Source organism: Heterodontus francisci, chromosome 8 (genome assembly GCF_036365525.1).
Source record: "Heterodontus francisci isolate sHetFra1 chromosome 8, sHetFra1.hap1, whole genome shotgun sequence".
NCBI lineage: Eukaryota > Metazoa > Chordata > Chondrichthyes > Heterodontiformes > Heterodontidae > Heterodontus > Heterodontus francisci.
In genome coordinates, this window is record NC_090378.1 from 89276003 (window position 1) to 89299301 (window position 23299).

The window sequence follows — 23299 nt, forward strand, 5'->3', positions numbered from 1 at the left end:
AGCCGTCAAACAGAATAACAATGTTAGGATACGGTAGGAATAGTGGTGTGCCACCCACCTGACCACAGAATTCAGGTTTCCTTGAAAGATGTCTTTGGGTGATTAATGTGGGCTAGGGAGTTTCTAAAACAATATCACTAAAGTGGCATTTCTACTGCGTAACTCAGCTGACACCATGTGTAGTTGTGTAGTCCTGGCATGATAAGCAAGCTGTCATTTAGGACTGTCCTTCCCTTGCTGCAAAGTTCTTTCTCTAAAGCATCACCTCAGACCAAGTTTTTCATGTTTGAGATACCAAGAAATTATTACATATGTTCTTAAAAAAAGTCAATATAATAGTTATATTGTATATTTACAGCAGAAAGTCTTTCATCTAGTTTCTTAAGTAGACAAAATAATATCTAGTACTAAGCTAGTCTTTTCCAGGTAACTTTCCAAATGGTCTGTTTCTTCCTTAGTCTTTGCTAATGACACAAGTCTACTTTATCTTTGCCTGTGAGCTGTCTAATCAGATCAACTATCTTCTGATAACTCAATCAACCGATTCACCCACTTAGATTTCATCAATTGTGTGGTTTGTATGGGCTGAACCTTTCCAGCTCGCGGCGAGCTTCAAAAATGGCAGGGCGCACACGAGATGTGCTCCACGGAGCCGCCATGAAATTTAGTGCAGTGGCTCATTTACATAGCCGGGGCGGGTGCTCCGTCCCCAGCAACGGCGTCTGACGCAACCATGCATGTGCCGGCGCCATTTTTAAAGGGCTTCCACTCTTCTGTTTAATTTAAAGTTTTAAAGTTACACGACCTATTGAATGAATATGAAAAATGTAATAAAAGTATCAATCCCCTCTCCTACCCCCCAAATTTATCAATTTAATAATCAAATTATTAATTGCCCTCTCCCCCCAAAAAAACTTAACTTGCAATCCTGACCTTCCTCCACCCCCCCCCACCCAACAATGTTTAAAACCTTTTACATTCATCCCCTTTCACCAACCCCTCCACCAGTCGCAATACATTTCCCCGCCCCGCCTCCCAACCAGTGTTGTGTCTTGGATCTCCGAATAGAGATGTGAAGATGCAGAAGTTCCGGCAATTGATTGGAAAGTTGTCGCAGGATGGTCAGCGGCAGCAGGTAAGCGATAAATTCATTACTTATCATATATTAGCAATAGTAAACTGTGATGCCGCCACCGAGTGGCAGGGGGGTCGCCATGCGGCCCTGCCGCCAGTGGTATGAGGGCGGGGCCTTCCCGGCATCGAGGCCCATGGCGGGCCTCTCCTGGAGGTATTTTCCAGGCCCGCCCGCCCGCCACAACTCCCGATGTTGGGGCCTGGTAAAATTCAGCCCTGTGAATCTTTTTGAAATGCCAGTTGCATTCAAAATAATGTGCTGCCATGTATTAACAGAATAGATCAAATTCTGTGTTTGCTCAAGCCTAACTTAGTACCTTCCCTCAACCTTATGGTTTGAAAGCCAATCTTAGAGCAAATGTATCAAAATAAATTTAGTACAGGGACCTCAACTTTTCTAAAGCTTATGTGCACTGAGCCTCTAATTAAAACTAGACAGTAATACATCATTGTCACAGGATTCAAGAAGGATCATTGATAGGCTGACTGGCCATTTTTAATCATCGACATTTCTTGTGTTAACTGCTTTTGGGTTACTTCACAGAAACCAGTTGCCAGAAACAAATCTATTAACCAGAACAAAGACACATATGCTGCACATTGTGTTTACCTTATTTAATTTAAATTTGTCTTGTATCATGCTTTTTAGACTCCCTTGCCTTATTCACAATACTGTGCCACACAATTGAAGTTAAGCTATGGAATTATGAGCTGCTTAATATGATAGATTGCAAGGCTAATCTTCTTCTTAGGCAGTCTCTCGGGACCGAGGATGACTTGCTTCCACTCCGGTTCAGTGAGTTCTAACATGGCTAATGAGTTTGATGTGTGCACTGCAGACTCTATCACAGGTGATGTTTGAAAAGTTGAATAAGCAAATTACTTGGGGGGCGGGGGCGGAGGGTGCGGGGAAGCGGCGGCTGCTGTACGCTCCTTCCACTGCCTTGACTTGGCCTCCGCGTGCTGCCATCAAAATTTCACAAAGTGCTCAGTACTTCCCAAATGTACCTGCTCCACTTTGAGCGGTTGAGGGACAGGGACTCCTGTGAGTCAGTGGGGATGTTGGATTTCTTCAGGGATGCTTTGAGAATGTCCCTAAAGCATTTCCTCTGTCCTCTGGGAGTCTTTTGCTGCAGCAAAGCTCAGAGTAGAGCAGTTGCTTTGGGCGCCTACTCTCAGGCATGTGAGTGACGTGGCACACCCAGCAAAGCTGGTTTTGGGTGATTAGCACCTTGATGCTGGGAATGTTGGCTTGGGAGTAGATGCTGACATTAGACTGCCTTTCTTGCCAATGAATGTGGAGACAGTGTTGGTGGTATTTCTCCAGTGCTTCCTCACTCCAAAACAAAGGTCACTCCAACCTCAGTCATTGACCTTTGGTACGCAGACAATGCTTGTGTATGAGTTCCAAGTCATCGTAGACCCCTTCACTGAAGCACACAAGAGATTGGTCCTTACTTTAAACATCTGTAAACTGCTGCAGCACAACATCATCCCCCATCAATCAGATCCATGACAAGAGCCTGGAAAGCATGGACCATTTTCTATATCTGGGTCTCCTCTCAACGAAGGCAGACATAGACGACAAAATCCACCACCGCCTTCAATGTACAGGCTCTGCATTTGGCCGACTGAGGAAGAGAGTATTCGAGGACCAGGACCTTAAGCCCAGGACTAAGATCATGGTGACCTGGGCAGCAGTGATCCCAGTACTCCTATATGCTTCAGAGACTTGGACAATCTATAGCAGCCACCTCAAGGCATGGCTAATACAGGAGTCCCAATAAACAAAATAAATGCTGCTTTGATCAGAAAGGACCTTTAAAATGACTTCACCATAAATTTACCTCATGGACATGATGTTGCATAAAACAAACTCTGTAACCTGTATTGCTCTAATGATGGGCTTTAATATCAACCTCAGAGCAGGGTCACCCCCTCTGTAAACCTGTCAATTGCACACTCTGATACTCTATTTTTAAGCCAGCTGAAAGATCTCAGGCTGAATTCTATTAGCCCGCTGCCAAAATGGCGGTGGGCGAAAAGAATGGTGGCCCGCCCATGCAGGTCGCACACCAAAGAGCCACCGCGATTCCAAGTGGAGTAGCTCATTTAAATAGTGCAGCTGGCCACACCCACCCGCTCCCCGATCATGTGAGGGAGTGAGCCATCTGTACCCAGCAATGGCATCTGCTGCCTGTGCACAGGTGCAGATGCCATTTTTAAAGGGCTGTTAGCCTTACTGGCAAATTTAAATATTTAAAGAAAGATTAAATGAAAATAAATAAATACACCTCTTTTGCCCCCTCCCAGTACCAATTCATTATTTGCCCTTCATTCCCCCCCCAAAACACTTACCTTTACCGTCATAGTGGTAGTGATGATAATTCAGTCAGTTTTAACATAATTATGGAAAAGGACAGAGATAGAACAAGAGTTAGAGCTCTCAATTGGGGCAATGCCAACTTTACTAAACTGAGGAGTGATTAGCAAAAATGGACTGGAAACAGCTACTTGAAGGTAAATCAGTGTCAGGACAGTGGGAGGCATTCAAAGAGGAGATTCAAGGGGTTCAGAGTAAGCATGTTCCCTCAAAGAAAATCGTTGAGACGGCCAGATCTAGAGCCTCAGGGATGTCAAGCAGCCTACATGGTAAGATAAGGCAGAAAAGGAAAGCTTATGTCCGACAACGAGAACTCTACTACAGAAAGCCGAGAGGAGTATAGATAGTGGAGGGGTGAAATCAGAAAGGAAATTAGGAAAGCAAAGAGAGGGTATGAATGAATATTGGCAAGCAAAATCAAGGTGAACCCAAAGATGTTTTATCAATACATTAAGAGTAAGAGGATAACTAAGGATAGAGTAGGGCCCATAAAAGACCATAAAGGTAACTTATGTGTAGGGGCGGAAGATATTGGTATGGTCCTTAATAAATACTTTGCGTTTGTCTTTGCAAAAGAGGGGGACAATGCAGATATTGTAGTTAAGGAGGAAGAGTGTGACGTATTGGATGTGATAAACATAGGGAGAGAGGAAGTATTAATGGATTTAACATACTTGAAAGTTGATAAAATCACCAGGGCCGGATGAAATGTATCCCAGGCTGTTAAAAGAAGCGAGAGAGAAAATAGCAGAGGGTCTGACCATTATTTTCCAGTCTTCACTGGCTACAGGTGTGGTACCAGAGGATTGGAGAACTACGCACTTTGTACCTCTGTGTGAAAAGGGAGCGAAGGATAGACCGAATAATTACAGGCCAGTCAGTCTAACCTCAGCAGTGGGCAAATTAATGGAATCTATTCTGAGTGACAGGATAAACTGTCACTTAGAAAAGCACAGGTTAATCAAGGATAGTCAGCATGGATTTGTTAAGGGAAGATCTTGTTTGACCAACTTGATGGAATTTTTAAAAGAAGTAACAAGGAAGATAGATGAGGGTAGTGCAGTTGATGTGGTTTACATGGATTTTAGCAGGGCTTTTGACAAGGTCCCACATGGCAGACTGGTTAAAAAATTAAATCCCATGGGATCCAGTGAAATGCAGCAAGGTGGATTCAAAATTGGCTCAGTGGCAGGAAACAAAGGGCAATTTTTGATGGCTGTTTTAGCGACCAGAGGGCTGTTTCCAGTGGCATTCCATAGGGCTCAGTGCTGGGTCCCCTGCTTTTTGTGATATATATTAATGATTTGGATGTTAATGTAGGGGGCACAATCAAGAGGTTTGCAGATGACACAAAGATTGGTCCTGTGGTAGATAGCGAGGAGTAAAGCTGTAGGCCGCAGGAAGATATTGATGGTCTGGTCAAATGGGCAGAAAAGTGGCAAATTGAATTCAACTTGGAGAAGTGTGAGGTGATGCATTTGGGGAGGTCAAAGAAGGCAAAGGAATACACAATTAATGGGAAAATACTGAGAAGTGTAGAGGAAGTAAGGGACCTTGGAGTCAATGTCCACAAATCCCTGAAGGTAGCAGGACAGGTCGATAAGTTGGTTAAGAAGGCAGATGGAATCCTTTCCTTTATCAGCCGAGGTAGAGAATACAAGAGCAGGGAGGTTATGCTGGAACTGTATAACTCATTGGTTAGGCCACAACTTGAGTACTGTGTGCAGTTCAGGTCACCCCATTACAGAAAGGATGTAATTGCACTAGAGAGGGTACAGAGGAGATTTATGAGGATGTTGCCAGGACTGGAAAAATGCAGCTATGAGTAAAGATTGGATATGATGGGGCTGTTCTCCTTGGAACAGAGAAGGCTGTGGGGAGATCTGATTGAAATGTACAAAATTTTGAGAGGCCTGGATAGAGTGAAGGTGAAGGGTCTATTCACCTCAGCAGAGACGTCAGTGCCGAGGGAGCATAGATTTAAAGTGATTCATAGAAAAATTAGAGGGGAGATAAAGAAAAGCTTTTTCACCCAGAGGGTGGGGTGATGGTCTGGAACTCACTGCCTGAAATGGTAGTTGAGGCAGAAACCCTCAACTCATTCAAAAGGAGTCTGGATATGCACCTTAAGTGCTGTAATCTGGAGGGCTATCGACCAAATGCTGGAAGGTGGGATTAGTGTGGTTGGATTGTTTTTCGGCCAGCACAGACACGCAAGTTGCCTCTTTCTGTGCCTTAAACATTCTATGATTCTATGATCTGACCTTCCCCCCCACCCCACAACTGCACAAACTTTAAACTATAACCCATCCCACCATCCCCTACACCCTTGATGTTAATTTGACCCTGTCCCTCTTTTCCCCTGCATTGATAAACTTACCTCCTCCCCCCTCCCCACCAGTGTTGCACCTCGGTTCCCCGGACAGGGGCCTGATGGCACGGCAGTGCCGGCTGCTGGATGAAGATTGTAGTGGGATTTCAGGAGGCGACGGCAGAGTAATTAGTGAAGGTAATTCACTCCGAGTGGCGGAGGGTGGGGAGGCGGGGAGTGCCGCCACGAGGTCTTGCCACCGCTGGCAATATCGGGCCAGGCCCTGCTGGCGTGAGGTCCATGGTAGCCTTCATCTGGGGCCATCTTCAGGCACCCCCCACCATGGATCCCGACATCGAGGGTTCTGTACAATCCAGCTCCCCATTTCTATTCCAAAAAGAAAATTAATGGGAACAGTTCCACAATATGATCTGCTTCCCATTTTGCTAAATTGGCCCTGTTTATACTTTCTGGAAGAGGGAACAGAATTCAAGCACCAGTCACCAGTGTTAGACAGCCATGTTTAGTCATTCGTTGTAAAGACATTTATACTTATTTAGGACTAGTTTAGATAGCATTTATGTCCAAATACTACCTTAAATACTCTGCAGAGTCTGCTCATCTTAAATATTGGCTTTTGCACTTCTTGTGTCCTGCTTTCCCATGGGAAGCAATATCTGATTTCTTAGTAGTTCAAAGCTGCATGATAGGCTTAAGCAATTCACACACTACTTAAGGTACAAAAAGCAACCTTGTATACAGAAGAACCTACTTCTTGCAGAGAGAATGAGGAAAACAATGAATCATATGAATTCAAATTGCTCGTACTAAAGGCACATGTTGAAACAACTATCTTTAGATTTCATTAATTTTGACAGATAAAATAAAGCTTGATGCAGTCTTTAGATTTAGATTTTACAAATATATATGGAAAGTAAATATCTAGGCAAGACAAAGCAGTAATAGTGAGGGCTGGTGTGAGTGTTAATTAAAGTCAAGTCCATGAAAAGATTCCACGATAATGCAGATTTTTAACTATTGGAAATAGGCTTTTGTCAGGCAAGCCCCCCACCTGCCAAGAATGAGAAAAATTAATTTCACCTCATGAACATTGATTTTGGACTGTTGTTGAAGAAAGAACTTCCTTAAAAAAAAAATTGGAGACTTTGGCTGGGAGAGAGACATTAGCATATCAATAGATACTAGTTCAAAGGACAAAGGAGCTATTCCCTGCTCCAATTTAATCCACAATGGACTTTTGATTACCAGACGTTGAAGGTGGAAAGGCTAGCATTCCATGTCAACTGCTAAGATGGCGAATACACACACAGATGTGGTTGGACCAGTTTGGTCACGTGACTGGCTGATTGTTGAAGTTTTTTTGAATTTGAACTTCCAACAAGGATTTTGAACTTCGAAGGCTGTTTGCTCCTGAACTGAAAAGACCTCTCTTCTGTCTACTCTCCTCTTGCTCTCACCAGCTTCAGAAACCATTGAAGACACATGAACCCCAAGAGAGAAAAGTCTCCAACAGTAAACAAGGTTAAGAGGAATATTGGGCCCCAACAAAAAGCAAGACTACATACGAAAGGACTACTGTGAGCTCGAAGCACAGTAAACAAGAAACTCTTCTGCTATTGCCTCAAAACTCTCCATTTTATTTTTCTTCTCTTTCCTGTCCCTAATTGCATGTGTGTATCGCGTGTGCATGCTAGCATGGGCACGTCGTATATCCGTTGGTTTTAACCATATTAGAGTTTAAGTTTAAGGTTTAATAAATGCCACTTTTCTTTTTTAAACCTAAGAAAGGCTGTTTATGCTCATTTTTTTGCTTTGTAATTGGAAAGTGGTGAACAAGGATTCACCAAAGGGGGAGCTCAAAACACAGTGTGTTTAAAATTAAACCCTGTTACAATAAGACCCGGTGAAGGCAGTAAAAGACCCCTAGACACCTTTCTCACCTGGTTATCACACTTTTGAGATCCACTTATGACTATAACAGTATTTTGATGTCACCTCAGAAGGAACATCCCTTTGGTCACTAATGCAATTATTAATAGCAAGAATTGCAAACATATGTAGCATTAAAGGATATTTTTTTAAAATTAGCTAAGGTGATAGTTATACGGAAGGCAACTGCTATACTTATGCATAAGCTAATTCATTACATATATTTAACCAATATGTAAAATAATTCAAAAAATTTGTGACCATGTTGCAAACCTTGCATCGATTATTTTAATTTTGCAACCACTTTAGCATTTAACTCAAAACAATTATCCTGAATAAAACTAGCCATAGAATTAAGTCAATTCAGAAGAAATGTTACATTGCAAAATACTAACTTGCCTAAAATACTATAAGTTGGTTTGTCATTCTCAAGACAAATTGCCTGTTCAACTGCAGTTACCGTTGGTTGCCTTCCTATAGTTATTTATGAAGAGAAACCTACTTTGTCAGAAATGACATTTCCTTTAACATAGTTGATTAATTCAGCACAAAAGATAATATGTTTTTTTAGGAGGGGAATTTTCCCCCCTTTGGCTTGCATTTCAAAAATTGGAAGATAGTTTTTAAACATCTTCTTCTTCTTCTTTGGCCTCCTTGTCTCTGGAGACAATGGGTAAGCGCCTGGAGGTGGTCAGTGGTTTGTGGAGCAGCGCCTGGAGTGGCTATAAAGGCCAATTCGAGAGTGACAGACTCTTCCACAGGTGCTGCAGAAAAAATTTGCTTGTCGGGGCTGTTACACAGTTGGCTCTCCCCTTGCGCTTCTGTCTATTTTCCTGCCAACTGCTAAGTCTCTTCAATTCACCACACTTCAGCCCCATCTTTATGGCTGCCTGCCAGCTCTGGCGATTGCTGGCAACTGACTCGCACGACTTGTGACCAATGTCACAGGACTTCATGTTGCGTTTGCAGACGTCTTTAAAGCGGAGACATGGATGGCCGATGGGTCTGATGCCAGTGGCGAGCTCGCTGTACAATGTGTCTTTGGGGATCCTGCCATCCTCCATACGGCTCACATGGCCAAGCCATCTCGAGCACTGCTGGCTCAGTAGGGTGTATAAGCTGGGGATGTTGGCTGCCTCGAGGACTTCTGTGTTGGAGATACGGTCCTGCCACCTGATGCCAAGGATTCTCCGGAGGCAGCGAAGATGGAATGAATTGAGACGTTGCTTTTGGCTGACATACGTTGTCCAGGCCTCGCTGCCATAGAGCAAGGTACTGAGGACACAGACTTGATACACTCGGACTTTTGTGTTCTGTGTCAGTGTGCCATTTCCCACACTCTCTTGGCCAGTCTGGACTTAGCAGTGGAAGCCTTTCCCGTGCGCTTGTTGATTTCTGCATCGATAGACAGGTTACTGGTGATAGTTAAGCCTAGGTAGGTGAACTCTTGAACCACTTCCAGAGCGTGGTCGCTGATATTGACGGATGGAGCATTTCTGATGTCCTGTCCCATGATGTTCGTTTTCTTGAGGCTGATGGTTAGGCCAAATTCATTGCAGGCAGCCGCAAACCTGTCGATGAGACTCTGCAGACAATCTTCAGTGTGAGATGTTAATGCAGCATCATCAGCAAAGAGGAGTTCCCTGATGAGGACTTTCTGTACTTTGGTCTTCGCTCTTAGATGACTAAGGTTGAACAACCTGCCACCTGATCTTGTGTGGAGGAAAATTCCTTCTTCTGAAGAGTTGAACGCATGTGAGAGCAGCAGGAAGAGGAAGATCCCAAACAGTGTGGGTGCGAGAACACAGCCCTGTTTCACGCCACTCAGGATAGGAAAGGGGTCTGGTGAGGCACCGCTATGCTGAATTGTGCCTTTCATGTTGTCATGGAATGAGGTGATGATACTTAGTAGCTTTGGTGGACATCCGATCTTTTCTAGTAGTCTGAAGAGACCATGTCTGCTGACGAGGTCAAAGACTTTGGTGAGATCAATGAAAGCAACGTAGAGGGGCATCTGTTGTTCGCGGCATTTCTCCTGTAGCTGACGAAGGGAGAACAGCATGTCAATGATCGATCTCTCTGCTCGAAAGCCACACTGTGCCTCAGCGTAGACATGCTCGGCCAGCTTCTGGAGCCTGTTTAAAGCGACTCGAGCGAAGACTTTCCTCGCTATGCTGCGCAGGGAGATTCCACGGTAGTTGTTGCAGTCACCGCGGTCACCTTTGTTTTTATAGAGGGTGATGATATTGGCATCGCGCATGTCCTGTGGTACTGCTCCCTCGTCCCAGCACAGGCAAAGCAGTTCGTAGAGTGCTGAGAGTATAGCAGGCTTAGCACTCTTGATTATTTCAGGGATAATGCCATCCTTCCCAGGGGCTTTTCCGCTGGCTAGAGAATCAATGGCATCACTGAGTTCCGATTTTGTTGGCTGTACATCCAGCTCATCCATGACTGGCAGAGACTGGGCTGCATTGAGGGCGGTCTCAGTGACAACATTTTCCCTGGAGTACAGTTCCAGGTAGTGCTCAATCCAGCGGTCCATTTGCTTGCGTTGGTCAGTGATTGTGTCCCCTGATTTAGATTTGAGGGGGGCGATCTTCTTGATGGTTGGCCCAAAAGCTCTCTTCAGCCATCATTCATTCCTCTGATGTTTCTGCTGTCTGAGGCCAGCTGAATATGACTGCATAGGTGTTGCCAGTAGTCATTTGCGCAGCGCCTGGCTATTCTTTGTGCAGCGCTTCTGGCTGCTTTAAGTACTACGGATGTTAACTCGCTGGGGGCTTTCTTGTAGTTCAGCAGTGCAATGCGCTTAGCGGTTATGACAGGTTCCAGCTCTTCAAAGTGAGATTGAAACCAGTCTGCATTCCACTTCACACATTTGCCATAGGGGGTCATAGCTGACTCATGGATGGCGTCTCTGATGTGGGTCCACTTGGTCTCTGCATCCCCAGTGGGAGTGTTTTGAAGGGCTTTTTCAAGTGAATTTAGAAATTTTTGTAACAGCTGTGGATAAGAAATTCTGCTCGTGTTGATGCACGGGTGGCCCTTCTGCTTGGAGTGATGCAACTTCTTTGGTTTGAGTCTAACCTTGCTGCACACCAGGGAGTGGTCGGTGTCGCAGTCCACACTGTGGAAGCTGCATGTGATTTGAACGCTGTTTAAGGAGGTTCGCCTTGTGACGATGAGGTCCAGCTGGTGCCAACAACGTGATCTTGGGTGCCTCCAAGAAACCTGGTGACAGGGTTTAGTGTGAAAGAACGAGTTGGTGATGCAGAGGTTATGATAGGTACACAACTCAAGCAGTCTCTGTCCATTCTCATTCACCCTTCCAATGCCATAGCGCCCAAGGCAGGAGGGCCATGAGTCATGGTCGGTTTTAAACATACTAGCCTACATAAAAACCATGTACCATCAACCTATTTCAAAGCAATGAGACTTAAGTGAAAAGGTTTGGACAATCTTAATCCCGTTTGAAATGGGTGCAAAACAAAAACACAAAACCATCTCCTCTCCACATTTCATAAATGGCACTTATTGCAAACAGGTAAAAATAAGTAACAGGCTATTAAAAGGTGACTGGTTGAATTTATTGTCTTATTCTTAAATGCTTTTATATTTATGGCAGCCCATTTTTTTTTCAAAAACAATATAATGTGGATTTTATATTAAAGAAAATATACACAAAGTTGAGTGCATTTATAGTCTATACCATATGTGACCATAAAATTTAAATATCAAGTTCCCAATTACAGGAGTGCAAGAATTTAACTGTTTTCAATAGATCATTCACTTTTGACTTGGGGTAAGGGACTTGAAAAACTCTCACTGTTACAAACTGCAGCAAATATTGCCCTTTTAAAAAAAAAAAGCAGTTAGTGCTCTGTTGAATACACTTGTAACGGATTCACTGATTTACTCTTCACTTTAGTATTCTGTTCACAAGGGTGTCCTGAAATTCACAATTTGTTATGCGTAAATCTGCCAACAGCCAGCAAGTTCATTTTTTTCCATTAACTTCTTTAGCAGGCAGATGCTTAATGTAAACTAGTTTATAAAAAAGCAGAAACTCTTTTTCTATAACATTCATATATGCACTCAACTGAGAATATTTTACTGCAGAGTTAATATATTGTGACTTGTAATCTTAATGTTAATATTCCTTTGAGAATATTGCAGCCAGGATTTAAATTGTTGACACTAATCAGTCTAGTTTCACTTTCTCCCCATTCATATTGATAAAGTGTGAAGGATAATATGACAAACCGCATGCATTGTCACATGGTCCATGTACAAGAAAGATTACTGTTAATAATGATTGCCTACAAGCAGTGGATTCCTGTCGTTGATGTTCTTTGGAGCTTCAAGATGAGCTCATATGTGAGTAAATGTTTTCTGTAGTACTGGCTTCTGAAAATGTATCGACAATTGAAAAAAAAGGAAGTTGATTAATCTTGACATGTATTGCATCTATATTACTACTTCCCAGTCTGAGGAAAATCAGCTCTTGCTTTACTTGCAATTGCATTTGATTTTGTTGTATTAGCAAAATAATCAGCTACAAGACACTTTTTTTTCTCCAGTTTCAAATTATATTCCTCGAAATTCACACAGAAGCCCGCACAGGAGCTGTGTCGATCATTTTAATTGGGGGAGCCGGGGGACAAATTCTGCCCAGAGTAGTTTTTATTGTCGCAGTTCTTTTACTTGGATTCCCTGATCGTTTTCAGAACACACCAATGACTAATTTATGTTCCACCCACTAACTAACAAAGCATGAATATATTGTGACTCTGGAGAAGTGACATTTAGAAGATAGCCCATCTTTTTAAAGGGTCACTGACTCAAAACGTTAACTCTGCTTCTCTTTCCACAGATGCTGCCAGACCTGCTGAGTGGTTCCAGCATTTCTTGTTTTTATTCCATCCTTTTAAATTTGGGTTTGGGGTCATACTGCAAAATAACGTCTTTCAGATATAAAGAGAAAGTGAACAGCACTTTCTGTAACCTGAAGCGATACCAATTGAAAAATGAGCTCAAATCCCTTATTGTGTGAATAACTCGCCAAGGTATCTCCAGCAGCACTTCCCAAACCCCTGACCTCCACAAGGTCAAGGGCAACAGGTGCATGAGAACACCATCATCTCCAAATCACATATATATATATATATATATATATATATATATATATGAAGGAAAACCGACATATGTCCAAGTTATATATATATATATATATATATATATATATATATATATATATATATATATATATATAACTTGGACATATGTCGGTTTTCCTTCATTATCACTGGGTCGAAATCCTGGTTGAAGTATAAGAATAACTATTTTTCAATGGTCAATCGGGTTGGCTTCTTGGAAAAGTGTGTTAAAAATGGGATGAGAATAGAAAACACAGTGGAACGGAAGGAAATGTGACAGTAAAATGAAAATGCCTATTACTATATTACAGGTTAATTTAAAACAATTGAACATTGTAATATTTCTCACAGGAGTTAAAATTGAAAAGTGCCTTAAGTTTGCTTCACGGTGGTTACCCAGTACTTTCTGACAGCTGGGAAAAGTGTCCAGTGCAGAAGGCCTATGTTTACAACGTTTATTTTCCCGACTGTGGTTTGAGCAACTGAATTTTTATTATGGTTTGAGTAATTCTGTACAGGAAAAACTGGCAATAATTTGGCAATTTTTGCAGTTCCTCTCCTGACGTATCTTGCAGGATGTTTTCACCATGGAGAGAGCACCTCTTTAAAATGTTTGTGTCATGGTTGTGATTTTCTATGTTGGGCTATACCTGTATCCATCTAAGTATCAGGAGAGAGCTGAAACACCTTTTTTTTATTCATTCATGGGATGTGGGTGTCGCTGGCCAAGCCAGCATTTATTGCCCATCCCTAATTGCCCTTGAGAAGGTTGTGGTGAGCTGCCTTCTTGAACCGCTGCAGTCCATTTGGGGCAGGTACACCCACAGTGCTGTTAGGAAGGGAGTTCCAGGATTTTGACCCAGCGACAGTGAAGGAACAGCGATATAGTTCCAAGTCAGGATGCTGTGTGACTTGGAGGGGAACTTGCAGGCTGTGGTGCTCCCACGCATTTGCTGCCCTTGTCCTTCTTGTTGGTAGAGGTCGCAGGTTTGGAAGGTACTGTCTAAGGAGCCTTGGTGCATTGCTGCAATGCATCTTGTGGATGGTACACACTGCTGCCACTGTGTGTCGGTGGTGGAGGGAATGAATGTTTGTAGATGGGGTGCCAATCAATCCTGGATGGTGTCGAGCTTCTTGAGTGTTGTTGAAGCTGTACCCATCCAGTCAAGTGGAGAGTATTCCATCACACTTCTGACTTGTGCCTTGTAGGTGGTGGACAGGCTTTGGGGAGTCAGGAGGTGCATTACTCGCCTCAGGATTCCTCGCCTCTGACCTGCTCTTGTAGCCATGGTATTTATATGGCTACTGCATTTCAATTTCTGGTCAATGGTAGCCCCTAGGATGTTGATAGTGGGGGATTCAGCGATCGTAATGCCACTGAATGTCAAGGGGAGATGGTTAGATTCTCTCTTGTTGGAGATGGTCATTGCCTGGCACTTGTGTGGCGCGAATGTTACTTGCCACTTATCAGTCCAAGCCTGGATATTGTCCAAGTCTAGCTGCATTTCTACACGGACTGCTTCGGTATCTGAGGAGTCACGAATGGTGCTGAACGTTGCACAATTATCAGCAAACATCCCCACTTCTGACCTTATGATTGAAGGAAGGTCATTGATGAAGCAGCTGAAGATGGTTGGGCCTAGGACACTCACCTGAGGAACTCCTGCAGAGATGTCCTGGAGCTCAGACGATTAACCTCCAACAACCACAACCATCTTCCTTTGCGCTAGGTATGACTCCAGCCAGCGGAGGGCTCCCCCCCCCCCACCGATTGACCTCAGTTTTGCTAGGGCTCGTTGATGCCATACTCAGTCTAATGCTGCCTTGATGTCAAGGGCAGTCACTCTCACCTCACCGCTTGAGTTCAGCTCTTTTGCACTTAATCAGTCAATACCAGTGTATCATTGATCAACAAAGAACCCCAAATATTGGGGTTGTGGTGAAAGGGCACAGGGGTAGTCCTCCTGCCTCTGTGTCAGAAGGTTGTAATTTCAAGTCCCACTGCAGAGATTTGAGCACAAAATCTAGGTGGACACTCCAATGTGGTACTGAAGGAGTTTGCACTATCAGATGCCATCCTTTGGTTAATATGTTAAACCTTCTGCCCTCTCAGGTGGACATAAAAGATCCCATGCGCTATTTCTAAGAAGATCAGGGAAGCTCTCCTTTGGTATCCTGGCTGACATCACTAAAATAGATGATCTGGTCATTTTCTCAATGCTCTTTGTGGATCTGCTGTCAGCAGCAGCAGAATTGTATTCAACCACAATGAGTAATGTCATGGCCTGGCATATCTCTCACCCTATCATTGCCATCAATACAGGTGACCAACCTTGGTCAATGAAGAGTCTAGAAGAGCATGCCAGGAGCAACCCAGGTACCTGAAAATGAGGTGCCAACTTGGTGAAATTACAACACAGGACTACATGCATGCTAAGCATTGGAAGCAGCATGCATTAGACCGAATTAAGCGATCCCACAACCAATGGATCAGATCCAAGCTCTACAGTCCTGCCACATTCAGTCATGAAAGGTGGTGGACAATTAAACAAGTAACAGGAAGAGAAGGTTCTATGAACATCCCCATCATCAATGATGGGGGAGCCCAGCACGTTGAGTGCTTAAGAACTTGCAACCATCTTCAGCTAGAAGTGCTGAGTGGATGATCCATTCCAGCTGCATCCTGAGACCCCCACCATCACAGAAACCAATTTGATTCACTCCATGTGACATCAAGAAATGGCTGTGTTCTGGATACAGCAAAGGCTGTGGGCCCCGACAACACCCTGGCTGTAGTGCTCCAAAACTAGCCACAACCTTAGCCAACCTGTTCCAGCACAGCTGCAACACTGGCATCTACCAGACAAAGTGGAAAATTGCCCAGGTATGTACTGTGCACAAAAAGCAGGACACATCCAATCCAGCCAATTGCTGCCCATCAGCCTACTCTCAATCATCAGCAAAGTGATGCAAGAGGTTGGCAACATGCTATCAAGTGGCACTCACTCAATAATAATCTGCTCCAGATTTCATCACAGTCTTGGTCTAAACATGGACAAAAGAGCTGAATTCCAGAGGTGAGGTGAGAGTGACTGCCTCTGACATCAAGGCAACATTTGATCAAGTGTGGCAACAAGGAGCCCTAGCAAAATTTATGTCAATGGAAATCAGGGGGTAAACTCTCCATTGGTTGGAGTCATACCTAGCACAAAGGAAAGATGGTTATAATTGTTGGAAGTCAATCAAATCAGCCCCAGGTTATTGATGCCAGAGCTCCTCAGGGTAGTGTCCGAGGGCCAACAATCTTCTCCGACTGAATGACCATTATAAGGTCAGAAGTGGTGACGTTCACTGATAGCACACTGTTCAATTCCATGCACAAATCCTCAGATAATGAAGCAAGACCTGGACAACACCTGTGTACCACCTAACATTTAAACCACACAAGTGCCAGGCAAAGACCAACTCCAACAAAAGGGAATCTAACCACCTCCCCATGATATTCAATGGCATGATGATCATCATCAGATTCCCTAACATCAACATCCTGGGTTTCATCATTGACCAGAAACTTAACTGGACAAGCCACATGAAAATTGTGGGTACAAGCACAATTCAGAGGCTGGATATTCTACAGTGAGTAACTCACCTCCTGACTCCCCAGATTCTTTCTACCATCTACAAGGCACAATCAGGAGGGTTGTAGAATACTCTCCACTTGTCTGGATGAGTGCAGCTCCTACAACGCTCAAGAATCTCGACACCATCCAGGTCAAAATGGCTCCCGTAACAACACCTTAAACATTAACTCCCTCCACCAACAAGTGCAACGTAGCAGCATTGTGCACCATGTACAAGATGCACTGTAGCAACTTGCTAAGGCTTCTTCAACAGCACTTCTCAAACCTGCAATCTCTACCACCTCGAAGGACAAGGATAGCAGGTGCATGGGAACACCACCACCTGCAAGTTCCTCTCCAAGACTCAACTATCCTGACTTGGAAATATATTGGCATTCCTTCATCGTCGCTGGGTCCAAATCCTGGAACTCCCTACCTAACAGCACTGCAGATGTATCTTCATCACATGGACTGCAGTAATTCAAGAAGGCGGCTTACACCACCTCCTCAAGGGCAACTTAAAGTTGATAAGGCACCAGGTCTGGATGAGATGCATCAATAACTTGTGGGACAGTTTCTTGGAGCAATATGTTGTGGAACCGACTAGGGATAAAGCTCTCTTAGATCTAGTATTGTGGCATGAAGTAGGGTTAATTAGCAACGTCATAGTCAAAGATTCACTGGGAAATAGTGATCATAATACCATTGAGTTCCATGTTAAGTTTGAAAGTGAATGCTCCAATCGTAAACAAGAATCTTACCCTTAAACAAAGCCAAAAACATAGGTATGAGGGGAGCACTGGCTAAGGTAAATTGGGTAAATAGACTAAATGTTATGGTGGTAAATGAACAGTGGGAAACCTTTAAAGAAACAAACAACTCACAATGTTCAACAAAGATACAGTCTATTGAAAAATAAAAACTCAGCAAGAAAGACCCATCTGTTGCTCACTCAGAAAGTTAAGGATAGTATTAGATTAAAAGAGGCTTACAATGTTGCAAAAAAAAGAGAATCAAATCTGAGGATTGGGAGTGTTTTAGAAACCAGCAAAGGGCCACTAGAAAGTTGATTAAAAAAAGGAAAAAATAGAATGAAAGTAAACTAGCCAGTAATATAATAACAGATTGTAAGAGCTTTTATAAGTATATCAAAAGAAAGAGAGTAGCTAAAGTAAACTTTGGTCCCTTCGAAGCAGAGATAGGAGAAATTATCATGGGGAATGAGAAAATGGCAGAGGCATTGAGCAAATATTTTGTGTCTGTCTTCACAGTAGAAAACACAAGTTTCATACCAGAAAAAGATGGTAACCCAGGGGCTAAAAAGAGTGAGGGAATTAAGAAAATTAATATCAGCAAAGAAAAAGCATTGGAGAAACTTAAGGAATTAAAATCCAAAAAATGTTCAAGACCTGATGGCCTACACCCTAGGGTTCTAAAAGAGATAGCTGCAGAGATAGTGAATGCACTAGCTATGATTTTCCAAAACACCTTAGATTGGGGAACAGTCCCATTAGATTGGAAGTTGGCAAATGTTACACCACTTTTCAAGAAAGGAGGAAAGAGAAAACAGGAAACTACAGACCAGTTTGCCTAACATCAGTCATTGGGTAAATGCTGGAAACTATTATTAAGGAAGTCTTAACAATGCACTTAGAAAAGTACAGTATGATTAGAACAAGTCAACATAGTGTTACGAAAGAGAAATACTGTTTGACAAATGAATTAAAGTAGGGTAGATAAAGGGGAACCAGTAGATGTAGTATACCTGGATTTCCAAAAGGCATTCGATAACGTGCCACACAAATAGTTTATAGGCAAGATAAGGGTTCATGGAGTTGGGGGTAATATTAGTATGGATAGAGGATTGGTTAATGGACAGGAAGCAAAGAATGGGCATAAACAGGGCATTTTCAAGTTGGCAGGCGGTGAATAGTGGAGTGTACAAGGACCAGTGCTGGGGCCTCAGCTATTTTCAATCTATATCAATGACTTAGATGAAGAGACAGAGAATAAATGTATTTAGGTTTGCTGATGATACAAAGGTAGGTGGAAAGGTAAGCTGTAGGGAGGACACAGAGAGGCTGCAAAGAGATATAGACAGGTTAAGTGAACAGGTAACAAGATGGCGTATGGAATATAATACAGAGAAGTGTGAAGTTATTCACTTTGGTTGTAAGAATAGAAAAGCAGAATATTTTTAAAAGGTGTGAAACTTGTAAGTGTCGATGTTCAAAGAGATAAAAACAAGAAACGTTGGAACTACTCAGCAGGTCTGGCAGCATCTGTGGAGAGAGAAGCAGAGTTAACATTTCAGGTCAGTGACCCTTCAAAGAGACTTGTGCAAGGAACACAGAAAGTTAGCATGTAGGTGCAGCAAGCAATTAGGAAGGCAAATGCCTTTATTGCAAGGGGATTGAAGTACAGGAATAAAGATGACGTGCTACAAATGTACAGGTTTTTGGTGAGACCACATCTGGAGTACTGTGTGCAGTTTTGGTCTCCACATTTAAGAAAGGATATACTTGCATTGGAGGTGGTACAGCAAAGGTTCACTAAATTGGTCCCTGGGATGCAGGAGTTGTCCTATGATAAGAGGTTGAGTAAATTGGGCCTCTATTCTCTGGAGTTTAGAAGAATGAGAGGCAACCTCATTGAAACATGTAACATTCTAAAGGGGCAGGAAAACATGGGGCACAATCTCAGGATAAGGAGTTGATCATTTAGGACTGAGATTAAGTAAAATTACTTCACCTTTGGAATTCTCTATCCCAGAGGGTTGTGGATGCTCTATCGTTGAATACATTTAAGGCTGGGATAGACGGACTTTGATCTCTCGGAATCAAGGGATATGGCAAGAGAGCGGAAAAGTAGAGTTGAAGCCGAAGATCAGCCATTGAATGGCGGAGCAGGCTCGACAGGCCATATGGTCTACTCCTGCTCCTATTTCTTGTGCTCTTTTGTTCTTGTGTTCTTTTTTTTTTAAATGCCTCGCCCTTTCAGAGAGCTGGCACAGGCACCTTGACAGGATGGCCCCCTTCTGTGCTGTAAAATTCTATTGTAAATTAAAAACAGATCCGTATCCATTGGGTACTTAAACTGTATTTCAGCACTAACATTCTGAAATGGTTCCCCTGAATATTCAAAGTAAGATTGAACTGTCACACCACAAGCAGCACATACATGTGCCTTCACATACAGAGAAGTTGAACCATCATCTGCACACTGATCACAAAGCTTCTATTGTGTCCATTCCCAACATGCAGTTGATTACCACAACCGATGTTGTCACTAATTTATTCTTTTAACTAGTGTTGCCGTAACAACACCATATTTTCTTAAACATGATAACTACAGAATTAATTTAGTCTTATTAGCATCACATAAGCAGATTGCGTAATGCAGCTTTTGATATGCTTCTCAATCGATCCCTTAAAAGCATTACCACGGCAACCACCTACCGTGATTCATAAAACTGAACTGTTGAATAAATGCAGAACTAATTGCAGATGTAACAAACTTGTTTCACTATATTGCAGTAGAGTGCTGCTGTTTGTAAACCTTCAATGCTGCAAAGTAATTAGTGTTCTATGTCAATACCTTTCATTATTTCTATTTTGTAATATTTAACATTAAAACTCTGCAGAAGATGGTTTTCAAATTTCATGCAGCATAAATTATGCAAATTTTAAAAGCTGTGAAGTTCATCACTTCATAAAAAGATTAAACAAATGTGAAGCTCCCAGCATTTTCAGATGGACTTTGTTGATGGAAGAAGTGAATTAAGACACTAGCACATTTCAAAGCTCATAGTTCTAAAAAGTAAAAATAATGTCACGTACTAAATCAGTAACTATATTCTCTCCCTGTACACAGACATGCTGCTTCTGAACCACGTCAACCACATGATATATCAAATATAATGCACCCACGGGGATAATACTTTTTCAACTACTAGTTTTCTGGTCTAATTGAACTGCATTTCAAGCATAAAATCAGACCAGTTTAACTCTTCCCTAGGATCCTTCAAGGAATGGAAGATGTATCACATCTCCTAAGGAAAAGTGAGATTGAAAGGGAAAGGTACTACAAAATACCATTATAAATAACTTCCCTTAGGTAAACACATGCTTGTAGTGATATATGCTTTTCTCACATTCAATAGAGGTAAAAACTTCTGTTATACATTTTGCAAAGATGAAAAGTGATAAAATGTGCTGTATAAAAGATTGTCGCTCAAACTTTAATGAATGGATAAGAGAAATTAAAGAGAAACCTTGGATATTTACAGCAGGAAACATTCTGAAGAATTCCTACTTATCTAGCATCACCCAAATGGCACAAGAAATTGGAACATGTAAATAGAAATTAAGCATGCAATGACTGGTATGAGGCATGGCCATGAAACCAGAGCATAAGCATCCCAATCATGATCGCAGATTTACAGACAGCTTCTGAAATTCCCAGCAACAATTCTTATGATGTCAGATTGACACAAATATCAGCAATATTTAGGTGTGTCAGGTTCTATTATATTCTCGGTATGTCATTGTGCATGCTTCCACTTATAGGAAGTTTTCTGAAGGCTTTTCCTGTGCTTAGATGACTGAAAAGTATCTGTTAAGAAGTTCTTTATTATGTGTATTGAGAGATGTGTGACAATCTATTATTAAGTAAAATCTCTGATTTATTGTTTTCAGGTTTTTCAAGCGTCTCATTGACACAACACATTACTGGGGTTGCCAAAAGTCCAGGATCACCCTGGAATCTCCAGGAATTGAAGATTAATCTCCTGGATAGTGCTGTGAGTAATGTGAGAATTTATAGCTGCATTAAAAAAAATTGCATGCTTTTATCATTGAACACTTTTTTGTCTATTATATATTATATTATATAGAAGTATTAGAAATGGGAAGGAAGACTGACTGGGTGAAGTGGGAGGACATGTGATGAGATCTCCAGGAATATGCCCAACTAGAGTTGACAAACATACATATTGCACAAATAAGTTGTGTCACAAGTAGCAAGATCACACTTTGTGGAGTGCACACCCCCAATAGGTTGAACTGCTGATTTCAACTGAGCTGCCTGGAAGAGATGCCAGAGGATGGGCAGTGCTTCCCAGGGGGTGAGTGCGAAGAATCCAAGGGTAACTCAACCTATGCTATTTGGTGCTTCTCTGATGTCTGGGTCATATGTAACACTGAAAGATTCCTCTTTCAGGAATAATGATGTGAACTCACTATGGAGTACCTGATGAGGAAAATAAGGAGGTGATTGAAATCATGAAGTATAAGAATAATGTAAAGAGTTGAAGTTGTTTCCTGTTACAATAGAGCAACTGGCGAAGTTCTCTGGATGTTTAAAATTAATTCACTTTTTATAGAAAGTGTTGATTTAGAACTATTGTCCAGTAACATCAGCACCTTCACACATGCCAAAATGGGTGCTCATGATTTAGAATGTTTAACTGAAAAGTTTAGTCTGAAATGATGCAATATGTTCTATATATAACAGGTCTGAAAGGTGCAAGATTCACTTTTATTTGCTCTGTACATTAGCATTTTACAAATTGGAAGTGTAAACTTAGAGAATTTGATTAACTTTAAAACATCTTTTGCCATTAAGTTCTGCTTTGGTTCTGAAACACCTTATAATAAACTAGTTGAGTACTGGTGCAGTCAGTCTTGCTTAAGTTTAGGCACTGAAGTAGTTCAGGCTCATTTATATTATGTATTTTTTTAAGGATAAAGTTGCAGACATAAAACAGATTTATTTAATAACTTAAGTAACACATTTCATTGCATATAAATCTTTATTACTTTGTTGTGATATGTTAATTTCTGAATCCTGTAAAAGTTACAAAGCACATTTGGTCAATGCAATTGTTATCTTGGAGATAACAGAATAATGCCAGTTCACAAGTTCACATGTTGTGCAAAAATAAGCTTCAAAGTCTTTATTAGTTTTCACAAAGGCTGGGATACAGGACAAATAACCACAGGGAATATTGAGCCGATTAAAGCAAATTAGTTACAGTAACTCTTCTGTTAATCTATAAACTACAGGTTTTGGGGGATTTTTTTTTATACTGAAGCTATCTTATATCCAAAAAGGTTTTTGAGTTTATTTCCAATAACGCTTTTGACTTTACGATAATATTTGTGCTGATGAATTGTTGCAAATTGAATCATTGACCAAACTACAACTATTTGAGCTGCACTTGAACTTTTTAATTATCCTTTCAAAGACTGAGGTGTAGAAGTCAAAAGTTTAATATCAACTCCTATAATGTTGTTAATTGAAACAGGATGTTTAAAATGATGTATAGAAGATTTATCTTGGCTCAAATACCTTGGTTATCTGAAGATGCAATATGTAATGAATATTAACATCTATTATTCTAGACCAGGGTTGTCCAACCTTTTCGCATGAGAAGCCACATTGCAATTTTTGTCCAACATAGGGGGCCAGTGAGCAAATTTCGGGAAGATAAAGGTATCAGAAATTTACTTTACTACTAATCAAAACCACAAAAAATGTGCATTTTTGTGAACAAGCTTTCAATGAGAAGACTAATTTATTAACTTACTTTCTCGTCACTATGTTGAATACTGATTTAGTGAGACACCTGGCATTGTATTTGTTTGCAGAAGTAAACAATGTCTGCCCGCACACTTGATTTAGCGATGCAGAGTATTTCGGATAGATGTCCATCTGTCCACAATGATCTGGATCGCTCTCTGTG

At 41.8% G+C, this 23299-nt stretch overlaps 2 protein-coding genes across 2 annotated transcripts in view; both read right to left on the reverse strand.

The window, feature by feature from the left end:
• The window catches only part of crb1 (crumbs cell polarity complex component 1), a 114941-nt gene extending 111437 nt beyond the window's left edge, over positions 1 to 3504 (reverse strand). Inside the window, 1 exon segment of the mRNA XM_068038082.1 lies at positions 3493 to 3504. Coding sequence (XP_067894183.1) covers positions 3493 to 3504 — 12 coding nt within the window.
• Positions 1 to 23299, reverse strand: part of LOC137373011 (complement factor H-like) — a 621771-nt gene that overhangs the window by 94288 nt on the left and 504184 nt on the right. The gene's annotated exons all lie outside the window — the stretch shown is intronic.